Source organism: Pipra filicauda, unplaced genomic scaffold (assembly GCF_003945595.2).
Source record: "Pipra filicauda isolate LSUMZ 115617 unplaced genomic scaffold, ASM394559v2 scaffold83_size3615187_pilon, whole genome shotgun sequence".
Classification (NCBI taxonomy): Eukaryota; Metazoa; Chordata; class Aves; order Passeriformes; family Pipridae; genus Pipra; species Pipra filicauda.
The window spans coordinates 1382791-1397754 of record NW_024105020.1 but is presented as its reverse complement, the minus strand read 5'-3'; the positions used below and the strand labels follow the sequence as shown (position 1 = coordinate 1397754).

The 14964-nt window shown below is 38.7% G+C and overlaps 1 protein-coding gene across 1 annotated transcript; it reads left to right on the top strand.

The window, feature by feature from the left end:
* The first annotated feature begins 1034 nt into the window (after positions 1-1034).
* LOC113986432 (interleukin 18 receptor accessory protein) lies at positions 1035-14929 on the top strand. Its single transcript, XM_039390574.1, is given in 12 exon segments — positions 1035-1057; positions 1293-1424; positions 2448-2715; positions 2819-2993; positions 4240-4414; positions 6615-6683; positions 6846-6966; positions 8725-8879; positions 9768-9905; positions 13672-13842; positions 14480-14814; positions 14816-14929. Coding segments are annotated over 11 exon segments (1800 nt in total). The 5' UTR covers positions 1035-1057; positions 1293-1300; the 3' UTR covers positions 14885-14929.
* The last annotated feature ends 35 nt before the right edge of the window (positions 14930-14964 follow it).

Genomic DNA, 14964 nt, shown 5'->3' with positions numbered 1-14964 from the left:
GGTTGACTCAGTGTCTTTCTGACAGCAGTGCAAATGCAGAGTCACTCTGTGGCCAAAGGAAAGAAAAAAACCTCTTGAGGTCTCAGTTGCACAATGTGAAGTTGCACAAAGTGAACATCAGCAAAATACATGACCTTTACTCCTGAATCAGACACTGCAGACGTGTCAGTCACAGGTGTTGGATATGTTCTTACTAAATACCCAGATTAAGCCATGGCTGTCAAATATGCATGCTGGGCAGCCTGCCTTTCCTCTAGCCCTGTGGCTGAGAAGGCTGTGGGATGCAGATCAGACCTCTTATTAGAAGAGGGAAAACACTTCATACAACAGGGTTTGGGGTTTCACCTTGGACAAGATGCTGTCACATAGAGGTCTGGATGCAGCTGAGTGCTTTGTGGACCTGCTCCAAATCCCCTGGGTGTTCCCAGTCTCAGCTTACAGATGGCACACCACAGAGCTGGTACCTTATGATGGTGTAGATGTTACCTTGTCTGTCTCAGGGTCGTTCAAGCAGTGCAGCACAGCATTGTGGTGCAAAAGCAAGGCCTGATGCTGCACACCTGGATAAGTCAGGGGGGAGAAGAAGGGGTTTTTAGGTTGCTCTGCCGACCCTAATGGACATCCTAGGGTATGTTTATTCTATCTGGTAACAAAGCCCTGTGGGAGCATGTCTCTTGGGTGAAAGAGTTAGAATCAAAGACGTACATCCACACAGTACATGCTTTGAGGGTTTTACTTCTGCATAGTTTTATTCCTGCATAGTTTTACTTCGGTCCTATTTGCACCTGCAGCACATCTTCAGGTTTGGTTTAATCCCAGAGAAATCCAGTCAGCACACTCTGGGCCTATTGACCTTCAAGATACAACAGATCTTTATGGATTTTATGCCTGTCTCAGTCTGTTGCTGATAGCTGTCATTAGATGAAGACTGATGTTGTTGTTTGGTATCTTACCTCTCATCTTAGAGAACATATTCCTATGAAAGGAGGAAGGATCTGCATTTTCACTCCAGATGTGGAGTTCTGCATTGCTGTAGGCATGACTTGGAAATCTATCTGTAAGCAACTCTATGGATGGTGTATTTAAAGAGACTATTGCATATTCTTGAGTATCATCTATCCTGCATTTCTGAGAAATAGTAAGAGCAGGAAAAGTGCCACAAACACCAATTTTGAAAAACATGCAGGAAATAGTGTCTACTAATTTTTATAGAGATACATAATAAAATATGGAATTACCTATCTATTTTATTGGACTCTTTTCCACAAAAAAAATGTTTTCCTCTTTTACAGAAAGCAAGATGATTCTTAAAGAAAATGTCTCAGAATATCAACAAAAATTGATAAAGAAAATCATACTCACTTCGTGCTGGATACTAACATTGTTTGTCAGTGGGGCAGAAGTTAGAGAGATTAACTTGCCAGGTAAGAGTCTGCTCCAGTGATGTTTGTTGTTTGTGGTGCTTTCTGAAAGCTGAGAAAAGGGAATCTTTGTTTTTCCTTTCCTTTATGAATTTTTCCTGTCCAAGACAAATAGCCTCGCTGCAAGCTTTTAAAATGTTGGTAGTACAATTTACTCTAAATATGACTCAAAATTCAATTCCCTAATGAAAAGGACAAATGTAAAGGAGAATTTCTGAGACCCAAATGGAACAAATAAATTGCTTCTGTGACTCCTTGAAGTATCCAACAGCTGGTCAAAGCCTCCTGGGGAGGTGGGGAATGGGGAGAAGGAAGAAAAAAGCAGAACAACACTGATCTATCAAAATCTTCTCCTTTGTCTGGAGAAGCTTCATCCAACTCATTTTGCAGATAGAAACTGAAACTGCAAAGAGTCCCCAATTGGGCTGGTGAGGAATAGATTTCATGCCTTCTTTTCTGCTGGAATGAAATCCTACCATACTTTCAAGGGTCACCACAGCCTGAGTGGCAGTAGGAGGATTAGGATGGCTAACCACGCCTTTCAGAATCCAAAAAAGTGTTTAATTTTAGTGAGAGCTACTAAAACATAGGAAGGCAAGGATTTAAAAGCAGTGAAACAATGATGTTTGTCAGTCTCAGCCTGAATAGGACGTGTAGTGGGCAGGATATGCTTCTTCGGGTTTATTTCAGTCCCTTCTCCATTAATATGAGGAAATCTAGAAGCGCTGCACCTGCTTTTCTACAGAGTTGAGGTTTAACAGGTTAGCACCCATGCAAAAATCTTCAGATACTTTTAAAAAAGGCCTATTAAACCTTTGGAAACCTTTGAATAAACTTTTGAGAACATTGGCAAATTGCATGTTTAAGGAAATCTACTTCCTATTTGTCCAGCATCTGATCACATAAAAACATATTTAACACAAAAAAGATAAAGTTCTATTTATGTAGTATTCCTAGTTTTTATTTTTTCACCATGACTGTGTATTCTCTCAGATGGTACTGATATCTTATTATTCTACTTTTTAGGATGTTCCCATGTTGAACCTCAAATATGGTATCGTGCAATTAATGGTGAGGAGTTTGTTCTACAATGTGCTTTACCAGATAGAGATGCTACCCACATTTATAATATCTCACTTCCAAATCAACATAAGGTGAAGTGGTTCTGGCGTCAGAAAGATGAAGAGGCACTGAGGGTTATCAAGGAAAGCTCTAACTTGGCTCTCCAGGGGGATGCTCTTTGGTTTAAACCAGTAAGGGACAGTGCTTCTGGAATCTACATGTGTACTATATGGTAAGTAATGGAGCAAAAGATTTATATTTCTATATGAGAATTATTGTTTTGGTTTGGTTTGTGTATTAAGTGTTTAACTTTTTTTTTCCCCTGCATCACTCAGGGAAAAAATCCCATGCCTTAAAATGGTTTTGGAGGTTCAAACAAAGAAGGCAGCAAAATGTTCAGCTTATGACACAAATATGCTATATCTGCTTGCTGGCAGTGGGAATTCAATAACCTGTCCTGGGACAAAATGTTACAACCATATAAAAAAGCCAGATGTAAAATGGTACAAGGTAAGATTCAGTCTCTTTAGCATTCAAAAAAGCTGAGTGGAGGTAGAGCTTTAGGTCTAGTTAATGTTCATGTTCCATAGGTTCTTGAACTCCTCTTTGACAGGCAATGCAGCCTGAGAAATTCAACCCAAAAGTGGAATCTTGAATTGCTATATATCAAGTTTTTAAGTAAGAATTCTGAAGAAATTTGCCACATGAAACAGAAACCAAGAAATGTTTTCTCTTCAGCTAAGAAATTGAAGTAATTGAGAATCAAAATAAGTTCTTTATGAAACTAACATATGATTTAAATTTAAAATTTTAAGTTCATTTTGACATTTTAAATTCTGAAAATATCGAATATACCAAAGAAAAAGTATCTTTGTTAGAAATTAAATTCTTTTAAGATTAATGCTTCAAATTGTTCTTTCCAAGATTCCTGTTTTTAATGAAACACTATTCCACTGAAACACTATTGATTTACTGTTTGTAAGGATTGTAATATAAAGTCTAAACCTGTATAAATGAACAAAGGAAAATGACTAAATTTTCAATTGTGTATTTTACTACCTGGTATTATTTACATTATTTGTTCTATCAAGCAGGATTATGATCTAGTCCAAGTTACTCTTTATTTACTTCCAAATTTTGAAGGATGTATATCTTTACCTACATCTTGGTCTGAAGCCCCCTGAAGTTAAGGGGCTTCTTCCCATTTGCATTAATGGATTTTTTTCAGGAACTTGATTTAAAGAAAATTCTTAACCGTCTCAGTGAAATAATATTAAGATGAAAAATCGAGGTGTTTTTCAAAAAATAGTCCGTTTTCATTCCTTTAAAAGTAGTGGCAGTGTTCTCAGTCTCAGACAATCCAAACTCATGATTTACTTCTAATTAAAGAACTTGAAATGCTTTCAAAATAAATTCTTTACAAAATAAAATATACTTAGTCCATCAAAAAAGCTGTCCTTTTTGTTTCTCTTTAGTAATAGGAGTTTTATTGAGATTAGCTTTATGATTTCACATTTCTCACAGCAACCATAAATTTTAACTGATCTTTAAAAAGACAATGGTATTCACATATTTTTAGTATAACTGAAAAATGTCATCAGACTCCTAAAAATCCCTTTTTGGGCTTCAGTGAAAAGACTTCGGTTTAGCCCTACTGCCATGGTAATCATATCAAAATATATTTAAAATATAATTTAATAGCAGCAACAACAGCAATAAAAAAAGGACTTTAATTCCTTGAAATTCTTTTCATTAGGATGGTCATCAGATAAAACTTAGGAAAAGCAGGCCAAGCCTAAAGCTGAAGCATAATGAAATCTACTTGAATCCAACCTATGACAAAGATGCTGGAATATATGTGTGTGATTACACTCTGTATGACAACACTACCAAGTGGACAATGAGAACAGCAGTAATAGTAGAAGTCACTGGTGAGTAATATAATAACTCAGAATAAATGACTCAAAATCTGTTTTCTCTGTTATGTTAATTTATGTCTTTTGTTCCGCCTCTTGTTCTGAAAAACCCATAATCTGAATTAGCTACAGGACCATTAAAATGCAAGTATTCTGAGGACATCTTGGGACATTGACTAGAACCTTCAAGGTTCAGTAATAGCATGTATCATACAAAGCCATAATTTTCAAGATCTAACTCTGCCTTGGATTTATTGTAGTTCCTGTCATTGGGGATGAAATCTAAAAAAGGATTTAGATCTCTTGATATGGAAGTAGAATTTATGAAACTCCAACTGATGCCAATGTTCTCCATGTACTGTATGAGGAATGTTAGGAACATATTTGCATACTAGGAGGAACCAGTGCGAATCCTACATCGAGAATGTGGACAAAAGCACTGTATCTTAACCCTGCCTGTCTCCCTGAAGTGAGGGAGAAAGTATGAGTTAGGTAAAAAAATCGTTCCTTGTGGCATGGATGAAACCTTCATTTTTTTTCTCTTGACAGTGATAAGAAAGGTGAGGTTGGTGGGATCAGTGCCTCTCTTCCACAATTACTAATTTTTTAGCAGTAGAACAAACACGAGAGCTGTGAGCAGTCTAACAAGCTGTTTGTTGTTGCATGTGCTGTCTGGGGAAAGGCATCACTGCCTGCATGACCCGTTTTTTCAGGCTTTGTATGCATTACAAAATAAAACTGGCTAGGACTCTACAACACAGCCATGTGGCATGGCCTTATATTCTCTTTCAAAGCACAGTGACCCTTTTTGTAATATTGGCTGTCTTTGGTTGCCTTCAGGCAAAGTCCAGATGTTGCCTTGGCAGTGTTTTTGGACTACATCAATGCTGTGCAAGGGAGCATGCTAGCAACTCAAGATCAGTACTGAGGGAGACTATTTGATTTGCTAAAGGAGAGATGTGGTTATACTTTTTTCCAGATATCTATGGTTGAGTGCTGTAAGACACTGCAGTCACTCCAGTGAATCAAAGGTCCCGTAGGAAAGTATATATATCTATTCTATATCCTGAATTGGATGGAACCAGTACCGCTGATTCTGTATGGCAACAGCACAGGACTGGTACTCAGAATCCTGGTGGAAAGTGGGCCACTCTGTGGAAGGGAGAACAAGATTTAGGTAGCGAAAGAAAGGTGTCTGGTGAGGCAACCTGTTTCTATGGTCTAGTGAGGAAGCACTCCTTTGAAATTCCATGGTCTACTCCTCAGTAGCACTTCTCTGAAATAGGTGATTTTTTGCATTAGGTGTTTTATGCATTTGGTGCTGAGAATTCAAAGAAAAAAATTTATACATCCCCTCAGGACAGGAAACCATGTCTCACCAACTTTTGAGAGCTCTATGTGGTGGCTCACAGTATCTGATGCTCTTTCACTCTTCTTTCTGGCTATATTGCCACAATATTTTCCAAGCACACATGAAGCAGCTCTGCTTTTGTTCTGATCTGGCTGAACCCGAGCTGACACACTGTCCTCAGTTCTTTTCCTTCACTTCATACACAATCAGAAAAACACTTATAAGGTGACATACACACATATACTACCCTGGAACCTTGCATACATCTCTCTGCTGTGGCTTGGTGGAAAAAAAAGTGTTACGTGGCCCCATTTCCTGCAGTATGGGACTTTCCTAGAATATCAGAGCTGTGGGTTTTATTGTATAAGCTGTGGGTGTCATTCTCTGTGCCCTTTGGCAACCTGTGATTTGAAAACAACATGGCTATTTTAGTGCAAGTACCTGTGCTTGTTAAAGAGGTGTGTATGTGCTCTATGTGTGCTTACTGGGCATGGAAAAAGGTTTGGCAAGGAACTGGGATGAGGTTTACATCCCTCAGGTGGTCTTGCAAGGGGGGGGTCTCAATTTCTGAATCCTAAATAATCTCGAGTGCAGGCTGTATGCTGAGCTCCTCAGCTCATGTAAGTTGACAGTGTCTCAGAGTGACTGAGATAGCAGGTGTGTAAGTAGCTGGATAAGTTTTGTGGTCGAAACTCCCTTATCTGTGTACTCTCAGATACCTCAACAACTGTAAATCATCCTCTTGGATTTAGGTGTCTAAATTCCACCTAACATTTGAAAAAATAAATTGTAAGGTCTTTTCTCTGGTATTCTGTACTCACAATAGCTATTTATTCTTATTAATAATATTCCTGTTAATTGCAGCAAAAAACACTATTCATCCACCAAACTTTTTGTATCCCAATGGTGTTGTGATCCTTGAAGCAGAACTTGGTAAGTTTCAATTCCTCATCTAAAAGCAAAAGAACATGTTTAAATTAGGTATTGATAAAGATAAATCTTGATGAAGCAAAACAGCTTTGCTTTCTAGACTAGTTAACAGAAAAATATTCTGGTGACCTCCATACATGGTTTTCCTGTGTTAATTCATTCCAGGAAAGCCACTTGAATTGGAATGCCGCGTACAGTTTGGGTTTGAAACGGTTTCTTCGATGAGGGTAACATGGAAACGAAACAATGAAGAAAATATAAATGAGAAATTGAATCAGGAAACAAGGTGAGAAACCTCTCCCAGTAGTCTTATTACTACCACAGCCAGCAACTGTAAAAATCCTTCTACAACAACTTTACTAAATATGTTTTTTTGAAAGAAACTCAGAAGTCTCTGTTCTTCAACCTAGTAATGTGTATGTCCATGAGCATGAGACAGACACATGCTATAACATACAGAAACACATATTGATGGCTATAAAATCAAGAACGCAAGCATTCTGTTCAATCTTAACTCTTCTTTCTAAAGCTTTAGCTTATGGACAGCTTCAACGTGAGTGGTCCTTGGTTGCCTGTGCTGCCATCAGCTGTTTTCAAGTGTTCTTGAAAAGTGTCTCTGTTGTGACTTGCTATCAGTTCACACAGTCTGCCCTTGGACGCTGTCTCTGAGTGGGGAATAAATCAGATCAATAAAACAGTACTGTGGACACTGAAAGGAGTGAACACTGAAGTGTTTACAGATGCAGTTTGAGGACTTGCAGCCCTGGATTTCAGGGCATTGACTTTTAGGAGTCTTCCCTGGCAAGAATTAACCAGGAGAACAATTAACCCTGCGGAGAACAAACATGTGGGGAAAAGGTTTTCTATGACTTGGGGACAACCTCTGTAGTCACCATGCTTCCTTTCCTTCCTATTCTCATTAATTTATGCAGTGTTCAACTTGGGCAGGCAATATAGTGGAGGTAACAGAGGCAAATGTGTCTTTCACTCTACAGCCCTGAGTCATCTTTATGGGTAAGCTTTTCTGTACACTGAGGGAAGCAAAAACCCTGCTGTCACTGCTAAAATCAAGTTCATAATAGGAGTCATATTGGGAAAAAAATAACAAATTATGATATCACACACGCGCATGCACAAACTCACTCAGGAGGTAGATTGGAAATTGGATTTTCCTAACTTTTGAATATTTAGCTTTGTAATGTTCTTCTTAACAAGTTTTTAGCTTTTTACATGGGTAAAATTTCTGTTTGTCTATTTATTAGAAACAGAAATAAATGAAACATTCCCAACAGACTTTCAGTATAGATTGAATCCTTGCCCATGCTCGTGCTTGTATATCTTGAGTTACCGGTGTGGGGCCATAGGAGGCTGTCATTTTGCAGGACCATGATGTAAGGTGCCTTTAGGATGACCCAAAGATGCTTGTACTTGTGGCTTTCAAAGGGGAGTGCTGAAATTCAGAAACCCTGGACATTCTAGAGTGATTGCAGACACAAGTCTGTTATCCGTATCCTTCACTCAACCCCAAAGGGATTCCTCTGTTACCTCTTCATTTCCTATACTTCTGTCCCTTATGTCTATCTTCTTCTGTTTGCCTATTCTGTCCTTGGGCCTTTTACCCCTTTGCAAGACGCTGTGCTGCTCAGTCTTTTTGCCCAGCTAGTTCTCTCTTGGGACTACTTTTTGAAGTTTCATTTATCTGCATTTCTGCTGGGGGAACTTTTTGCATCTTAGAAAAACATAAATAATCTTATAGAAGTCAAAGGGGACTATACATTGAAAACTAGGCAAATGGTAAGTATTTTGCTGAGTTGATGAATTAAGAATAAACCTTTCATTCTTCAGGCCCTTGATGTTAGTATTTTCCTTACAATATATAAACCAAATGGAAGTTCCAAACCAGAATATTGCATTACTATTAAAAGTTCTATTAAAAGATGAATGTTAAAAAGTTGCAGGCTCCTCTTTTTTTATGTAAGATGTTTGAAGACTGTGTGAATGAACAGCAAAGGTATCATCAAAATACACAATTTTTTCTCTCTAGTGTTTATCCAAAAGGTTTGAAGGGGCACACACTTCTTCATGTTGCAACGCTGAAAGAAGTTACTGAAAAGGACCTCAGAAGCAACTTCACGTGCTTTGCTGAGAATTCAGTGGGGAATGCCACTGCTGTGATTCAGCTGAAAAGAAAGCAGAGAGGTAAAACTACCAATTGGTGACTATTTGCCCCTGAAGACATTTTGATTTACTCTACTGCTACAAATTCATTCCACCTTGACAATGGCTTTTTAGCTAGTAGCAGAAGTTGAAGCTGGATGGGAAAAGTTTGATTTGTCAGATGTCTTGAAAGGCACAGTATTATGAGGACTACTCAAAAGGACAAGGTTATCTGGGGACTTAGTGCAGGCAGGTGAGCCAAGTGGAAGCTGGAGAGTAACTGGGAGGAAGAAGAGGAGAGTAGCATCTCTGAACATTAAAAGACAATCTACTAAACTGAAGCAAGGAGGCTGCTGAAAGCAACAGTATTCCTCGATTTTCTTAGGACATTTCTGTTTGTTTTCCCAGTTGTTAGCAGCATGTTACTGTCAAGTTACCATAACTGATATGAATGTGGCAGCCCTTCAAGCCTTTCAAGGTCAAAACCAGAATCAGTGTGGAAATTAAACTGTTGAACCATAGTTCACAGTGGAGATTCATCATTAGGTGGTACAGAAAGCTGCCAGCAGGGCATTGTGTGCAGCTATATCAGTTCTGATGTGACTTTTCCATCTCAGGCGATGACTACTTTCAGCACTACTGAGTATACCAGAGACTGTGTTCTTTGTGCCTACTATCATAGCTTGGCTTTTCATACCACCAAAGAGATGACATTCAAAAAAGATACCTATAGTAGACTGAAACTCTATGTTAAAGTTTGCAGCTACCTATGAAATCCTGACTTCCCTAAATTTTGCCAGTTGAGTAAGAGTGAAGATTGTGTTCTGTGTCCAGAAATGGTTTGTCCCCATTTCTGGACTGAGTTTTTTATATAAGTGTCAATATTATTTTGGGAAGCATGAGTTATGATAGAATCTTTTCTTTCTACAGTGTTGTTCTTATATGTACTATGCAGTGCTGTTTCTACTCTATTTGCATTTGTTTTGTGCACTGCCTTTATTTACCAGCACTGGATTGAAATAGTGCTGATGTTCCGAAGTTATCTGGCCCACAACAAAAGTTCAGGAGGTAAGAAACTTTGTAGAATATTAACTTTCTCCAGTTTTTCTACTGCCTTTGCCATGTGGGATAATCTGGTATGAATTACTCATTTTATTAAGTTCTCTTAATGACCCTGCTCTCTTTGACTCAACCTAGTAAGTTGCTCAGTGAATACAGATGAAAAAAGCTAGGTAGTGTGGAGGAAATATCTAACACCAACTGAAATGTCACGGTTAGCCTTTTACCCTAATTTACCCATGGAAAATTGGAGTAGGAAGTTGACTTTTGTCAGTCCATTTGCAGGTAATAATTTAACATTTCCAACATTTTAACATCATTCTCCCAAAATGTTCAACAGCACCTGTGGACAAGAATGAAATGTCCTTGCATAACAAAGTAAAGGACTCCAGAGTCTATTGATTTTTTTCACTTTAAGTCAAAAGATTTCTCAGAAGAATAAACAAAAGAGAGAAATAAGATGATATAGGGCACCAACGGAGAAGTGTATGTTTGGGAAATTCATATTCCTTTTTAAAAGTTTTGGAAACAGTCTTGACATTTGCACCAGAGCGATTAGCTTTTGATATTTCAAGTCTCTGTAGTAGCATTGCTCCATCATCTCAGCTAAAACAGACCTTTGAAATAGAGAGTGTAACAATGTATCAGAAATTATTATGACTATGACTGCTTCCAAGAACTTAACCTATAATTTTCTTACAAGGGTTGAAAGAATTCTGATAGTTTGTGCCCCAAAACTAAATTCGGATAGTTTGTGCCCAATTCTAAAAATTCTCGCATCTTGATGCAGCTTGAGATAGAGGTGTCTGAGTCTGCTTTTGTGTTTGCATATGAATATGTAGCTTATATGTGAGTGTGAAATAACCATATGTAGGTACCTATAAATACATACCCAATTAGACAATTAACTGCCCTTTTGGAAAACATTTTTGTGAGCCCTAAAGCACTTGGCAAAAGCGATTTGGGAAATCACTCAAAAATTCCCCGCTATTTGGTAACCAAGTGATTTAAGAACCTCTGGAAAGTCCCCTTAGAGCACACCCACTATGTCAGTAGGACAGAGACAGAAATGCCAAGACTTGTGCATTGAACTTGGGTTCCAGAGTGGCAGTCCCTGTCCTCATGTACCTCATGCACACACCACCATTTTGCAGTGTGGGGCTATATGAGGTGTGCAAACCAACTGTGCTTACCCAGGTAGTTTTCTGCCTAAGGATAAATGTGTTCTCACCTGCAGGATTATGTCATTCTCACTTCATGTGGATGCATATCAAGTCACCTGAGGTCTGAAAGGGCTTGCTCACAGAACAGCAAAGCAGCAGTTATGACTTGATTTTGCTGCTTCTTCCTTTCCATCATTTCTTCTCCCACACCTCCCTTAGCACAGAATCAGAGAATTGCAGAATCCTACCAAGTTGAAAGGTACCCCTGGGAGTCATCTGATCCCACACTCTGCTCAAAGCAGAACCATCCTAGACCAGGTTGTACAGGATCTTGTGGACAGAGAAAGCACAACCTCTCTGGAGAATGTGCTCCAATGTTTGACCACTGTCACACTGCAAACTTTTTCACTAACCTCTAATGAGAATTTTCCTTGCTGCAACTTGTGTCTGTTGCCTTCTCACTTATTACTGTCTCCATCGTCTTTGTACCCTCTCATTTGATGGTTGAAGACTGCAGCAAGGTCACATTTTTTCTCATGCCTCTCTAACCCTTAGGCTTCCTCCTTATCCTGTTAAGATACAAGTCTCAAACCCCCTGCCTTCTTCCACAAGGAGAAAGAAATAATGCAGGAGCTTTGATTCTAACATTAATAGATCATGCATACAGTCACTTTGCTTTAGTCGGGTATTCTTCATTTCCTACACTTTGAAGATCTTAAATGTTTGTACCAAAAGTTCCTCAGCTTTTAACTGTCTTGTACAATTATGGGGGGAAAAAAGTCCCAGTGGTGCTTACTATGTATTTGGTTTTAACTTGCTATTGTAATAGTAATATTATAAAGGAATGTGTTTGCTAATGGTTGTTGTCTAATAAAATCACAGTGACCTCCATGGGTGAAATGAGGAATAGCTGGCTTGTAGTGCAATTTATTGCCATTTTAAAACTGTTTTCAAAGAAGCTTCAATTTAGAGTGTAGCTGAATTGATGTTCAGCTGAATCAATCTAGTGACCCTTTGCACCACCTTCAATTCCCACACTAGTCCTGTGTGCCTGCTGCTAGTGATTCACTCTTGTGGGCTTAAATTGGCTCAGCTTGGCAGAAAAATAACTCAGTAAAAGACAGTGAGTAGCCAGCAAAGTGAATCGGCTTCCTCTGTTACCACAAGAGCTACTACACCAGTAGAAGGAAGTGGTTGAAAGGGTATGGCCAGGAGCAGAGGGGAGGAACAGAGATGCAACGTGTTGCCTGATCACATCACTGGCATCCAAACCTAATCTGCACACCTATGTTTTGTCTTGATGACATATTTTCTGCTACGTGCTGGTTCAGAATGTAGGTGTCCCCCCCCAGCTCATCTATGTCATTAGTTTTCTGTGTGTTTCCTTTCCATATGAACTTTTCTAGATTCTGTGGCAACTTGGTGGCTCTAGCTCTTGTTTGTGATCCTAATCTTACATGTAGGGATAGGAATCAGGAGGTTAACATGGAGGCATGTGGATCATGATACTCAACACTTGGGTGTCTGTGCTGGAGGTAGATGTCTCAGTTCCTGAGCAGTGAAGATGCAGTCAATACAGTAAAATCTATAGCTTGCCCTGCTGCAGCACCCTGCTCTAAACTGCTGAATTTCTTTCTGGTTTCTATTAACTGTATTGACATATGATACAACTCAGCTAATTGGTCATAGGTGTCCGATGTAATTTGGGCTGTCTGAGGATGTACTGTCATTCCAAAAGACTTGAGTCTCCAGTACTTCCCCTGTCAAATTTGGCAGTTCTATCAATCTTAGGACACCTTAAATGGCTTCAAGCAACTACATAGGGAAAAATGTACTGAGTTCACTGTGCCTTTTGCTTTCACCAGAAATCCTTTTTTTTTTGTTCCTTCTCCGTCAGATGTAGTTCAAATTTTATTCAACAAAGAGATATGATTGCTTTTGCCTTGTAGTTAAGAATGGGCCTAACTAAGGACATTGGTACCAGAGTGACTGAAAGCTAAGGAAAGTTCTTTATATGTTTTTCATCTGCACTCTACAAACATTCTTTTAATGAGACTTAAACAAAGTTCAGTTGCAGGTCAGTACTTGGTGTCTGAACTGATACTTTGATAAGAATTAGGCTTTGCTCCTTACACCAGTGTCTCTGCTTAAAAACATAACAATAAACATAAAAATCTTTTGCAAGCAGCTAATATTTAAGAACATTGTTACTTCAAAACTAATTATATTTTTAAAGAAGGCTGGCCATTGATGAGAAATTTTTGGAAGCAGCATTTGGGCAAATGAGAGAAAAGACAAGTAATCATTCCCTACCACATGGATTTTGCATGGAAGGGGCCAGATCTTTTAACTACCTTGCACCAGTCATCTGTAGCTTCCTCCTTTGCTTTGGTAGAGTATGTTTACAAAATTTGCAGGACAATGAGAGCAAGCAAGGATTTGGTAAACGGATAGCTGTATTCCATGAACAGGTTATAATTTTAGATTTGTGTTGTGCCTACTTAAATAGATATAAATGGAAACTGAGCATTAAGAAAGAAGCTGAATGCTTCAGCCAGACTTGCTAATGTATACAATGTATACACTGTTATTTCTTTATTAATTTATTTTAGATGGCAAGGAATTTGATGCGTTTGTGTCCTATGCAAAACTAGACTCTTCTGAAAGGGACTCTACTTTCATTAGTGAGGAAAAATTTGCCCTGGAGCTTCTTCCAGATATGCTAGAAAATAAATATGGATACAAGTTATGTATTCTTGAAAGAGATATTCTTCCAGGAGGAGGTAAGGTTCCTGTGGATGGTAGAAATTCTTCAGTTTTTATAAAATTGTGTTTCACTTTCCAAAGAAACCCTTATGCACCAGATCAACAAATTGTGTATTTTAGTAGTGGAGTTTATGCTCAAATCTCATAACGTTTTGTTCTTTATATGCTGTCCCTGTGCGTGAGGCATACATACATTTGAGTGTGATCACTGGGAATTACTAGGTTGAGACAAAGCTTCTTATCCAAGAATTTCTTTGCAAACAGACTCCACTCCCTGGAAAGAAGACCCCAGACATTTCAGTAGTTACTTTCTGTGCAACTTTAGTATATGCTACCTGCAGTAATTAGAAAGCCGTGGGTTCCTGTTCCTGGGAGAGACAAAGACAAGTCCAAGTGTCCCTTGAGACCCTGTTTGAGTAGCAACAAAGTGTGTTGAGGTCTCAGGTGTGCCCTGCATCTCCTGAGCAGAAAGTTGTGTTCTCAAGGCTATGTAAAAACAGCCTCTGATAGCAAACACATTTCTAGAGGTTATGTGATTGGTCATCATTCCAATTCTTGGCTTTCCTTATTTCTGGGTTTTAGCTGTTCATAAAGGAACTAATAAGATAAAAATTCCATTGTAGAACTCAGTAACTATCACCATTTTCTCTCCAGCATACACAGATGAAGTTGTAACAGCTATTAAACAAAGCAGAAGGGTAATTATTATCTTGAGCCCAGCCTATGTGAGTGGACCAAGCATCTTTGAACTGCAGGCAGCAGTGAACTGTGCATTGGAAGATAAAAGGATCAAACTGGTATTAATAAAGTTCCAAGCTTTCCAAGAGCCAGAGACTTTACCTCCAGCAGTGAAGAAAGCTCTTCGGATTTTACCAGTTGTTACCTGGAAGTCTTTTATTTCTGCCCCTTCAGACAAGAAGTTCTGGAAATATATGCGTTACCACATGCCAGTGAAAACTAATAAGATGCTGGGAAATTGCAGCCTAAAGGGCTTATTCCAAAGGTTATTCAGATTGGTATACTGATAGCAGAAATTTCACAAGGGCTTGGGAATGGTGACATGATTGTCAAAGACTTTTTCTACATCATTGGACGACTGTGAACTCTCACTACAGTCAGCAATAGCTCACTCCAAAACA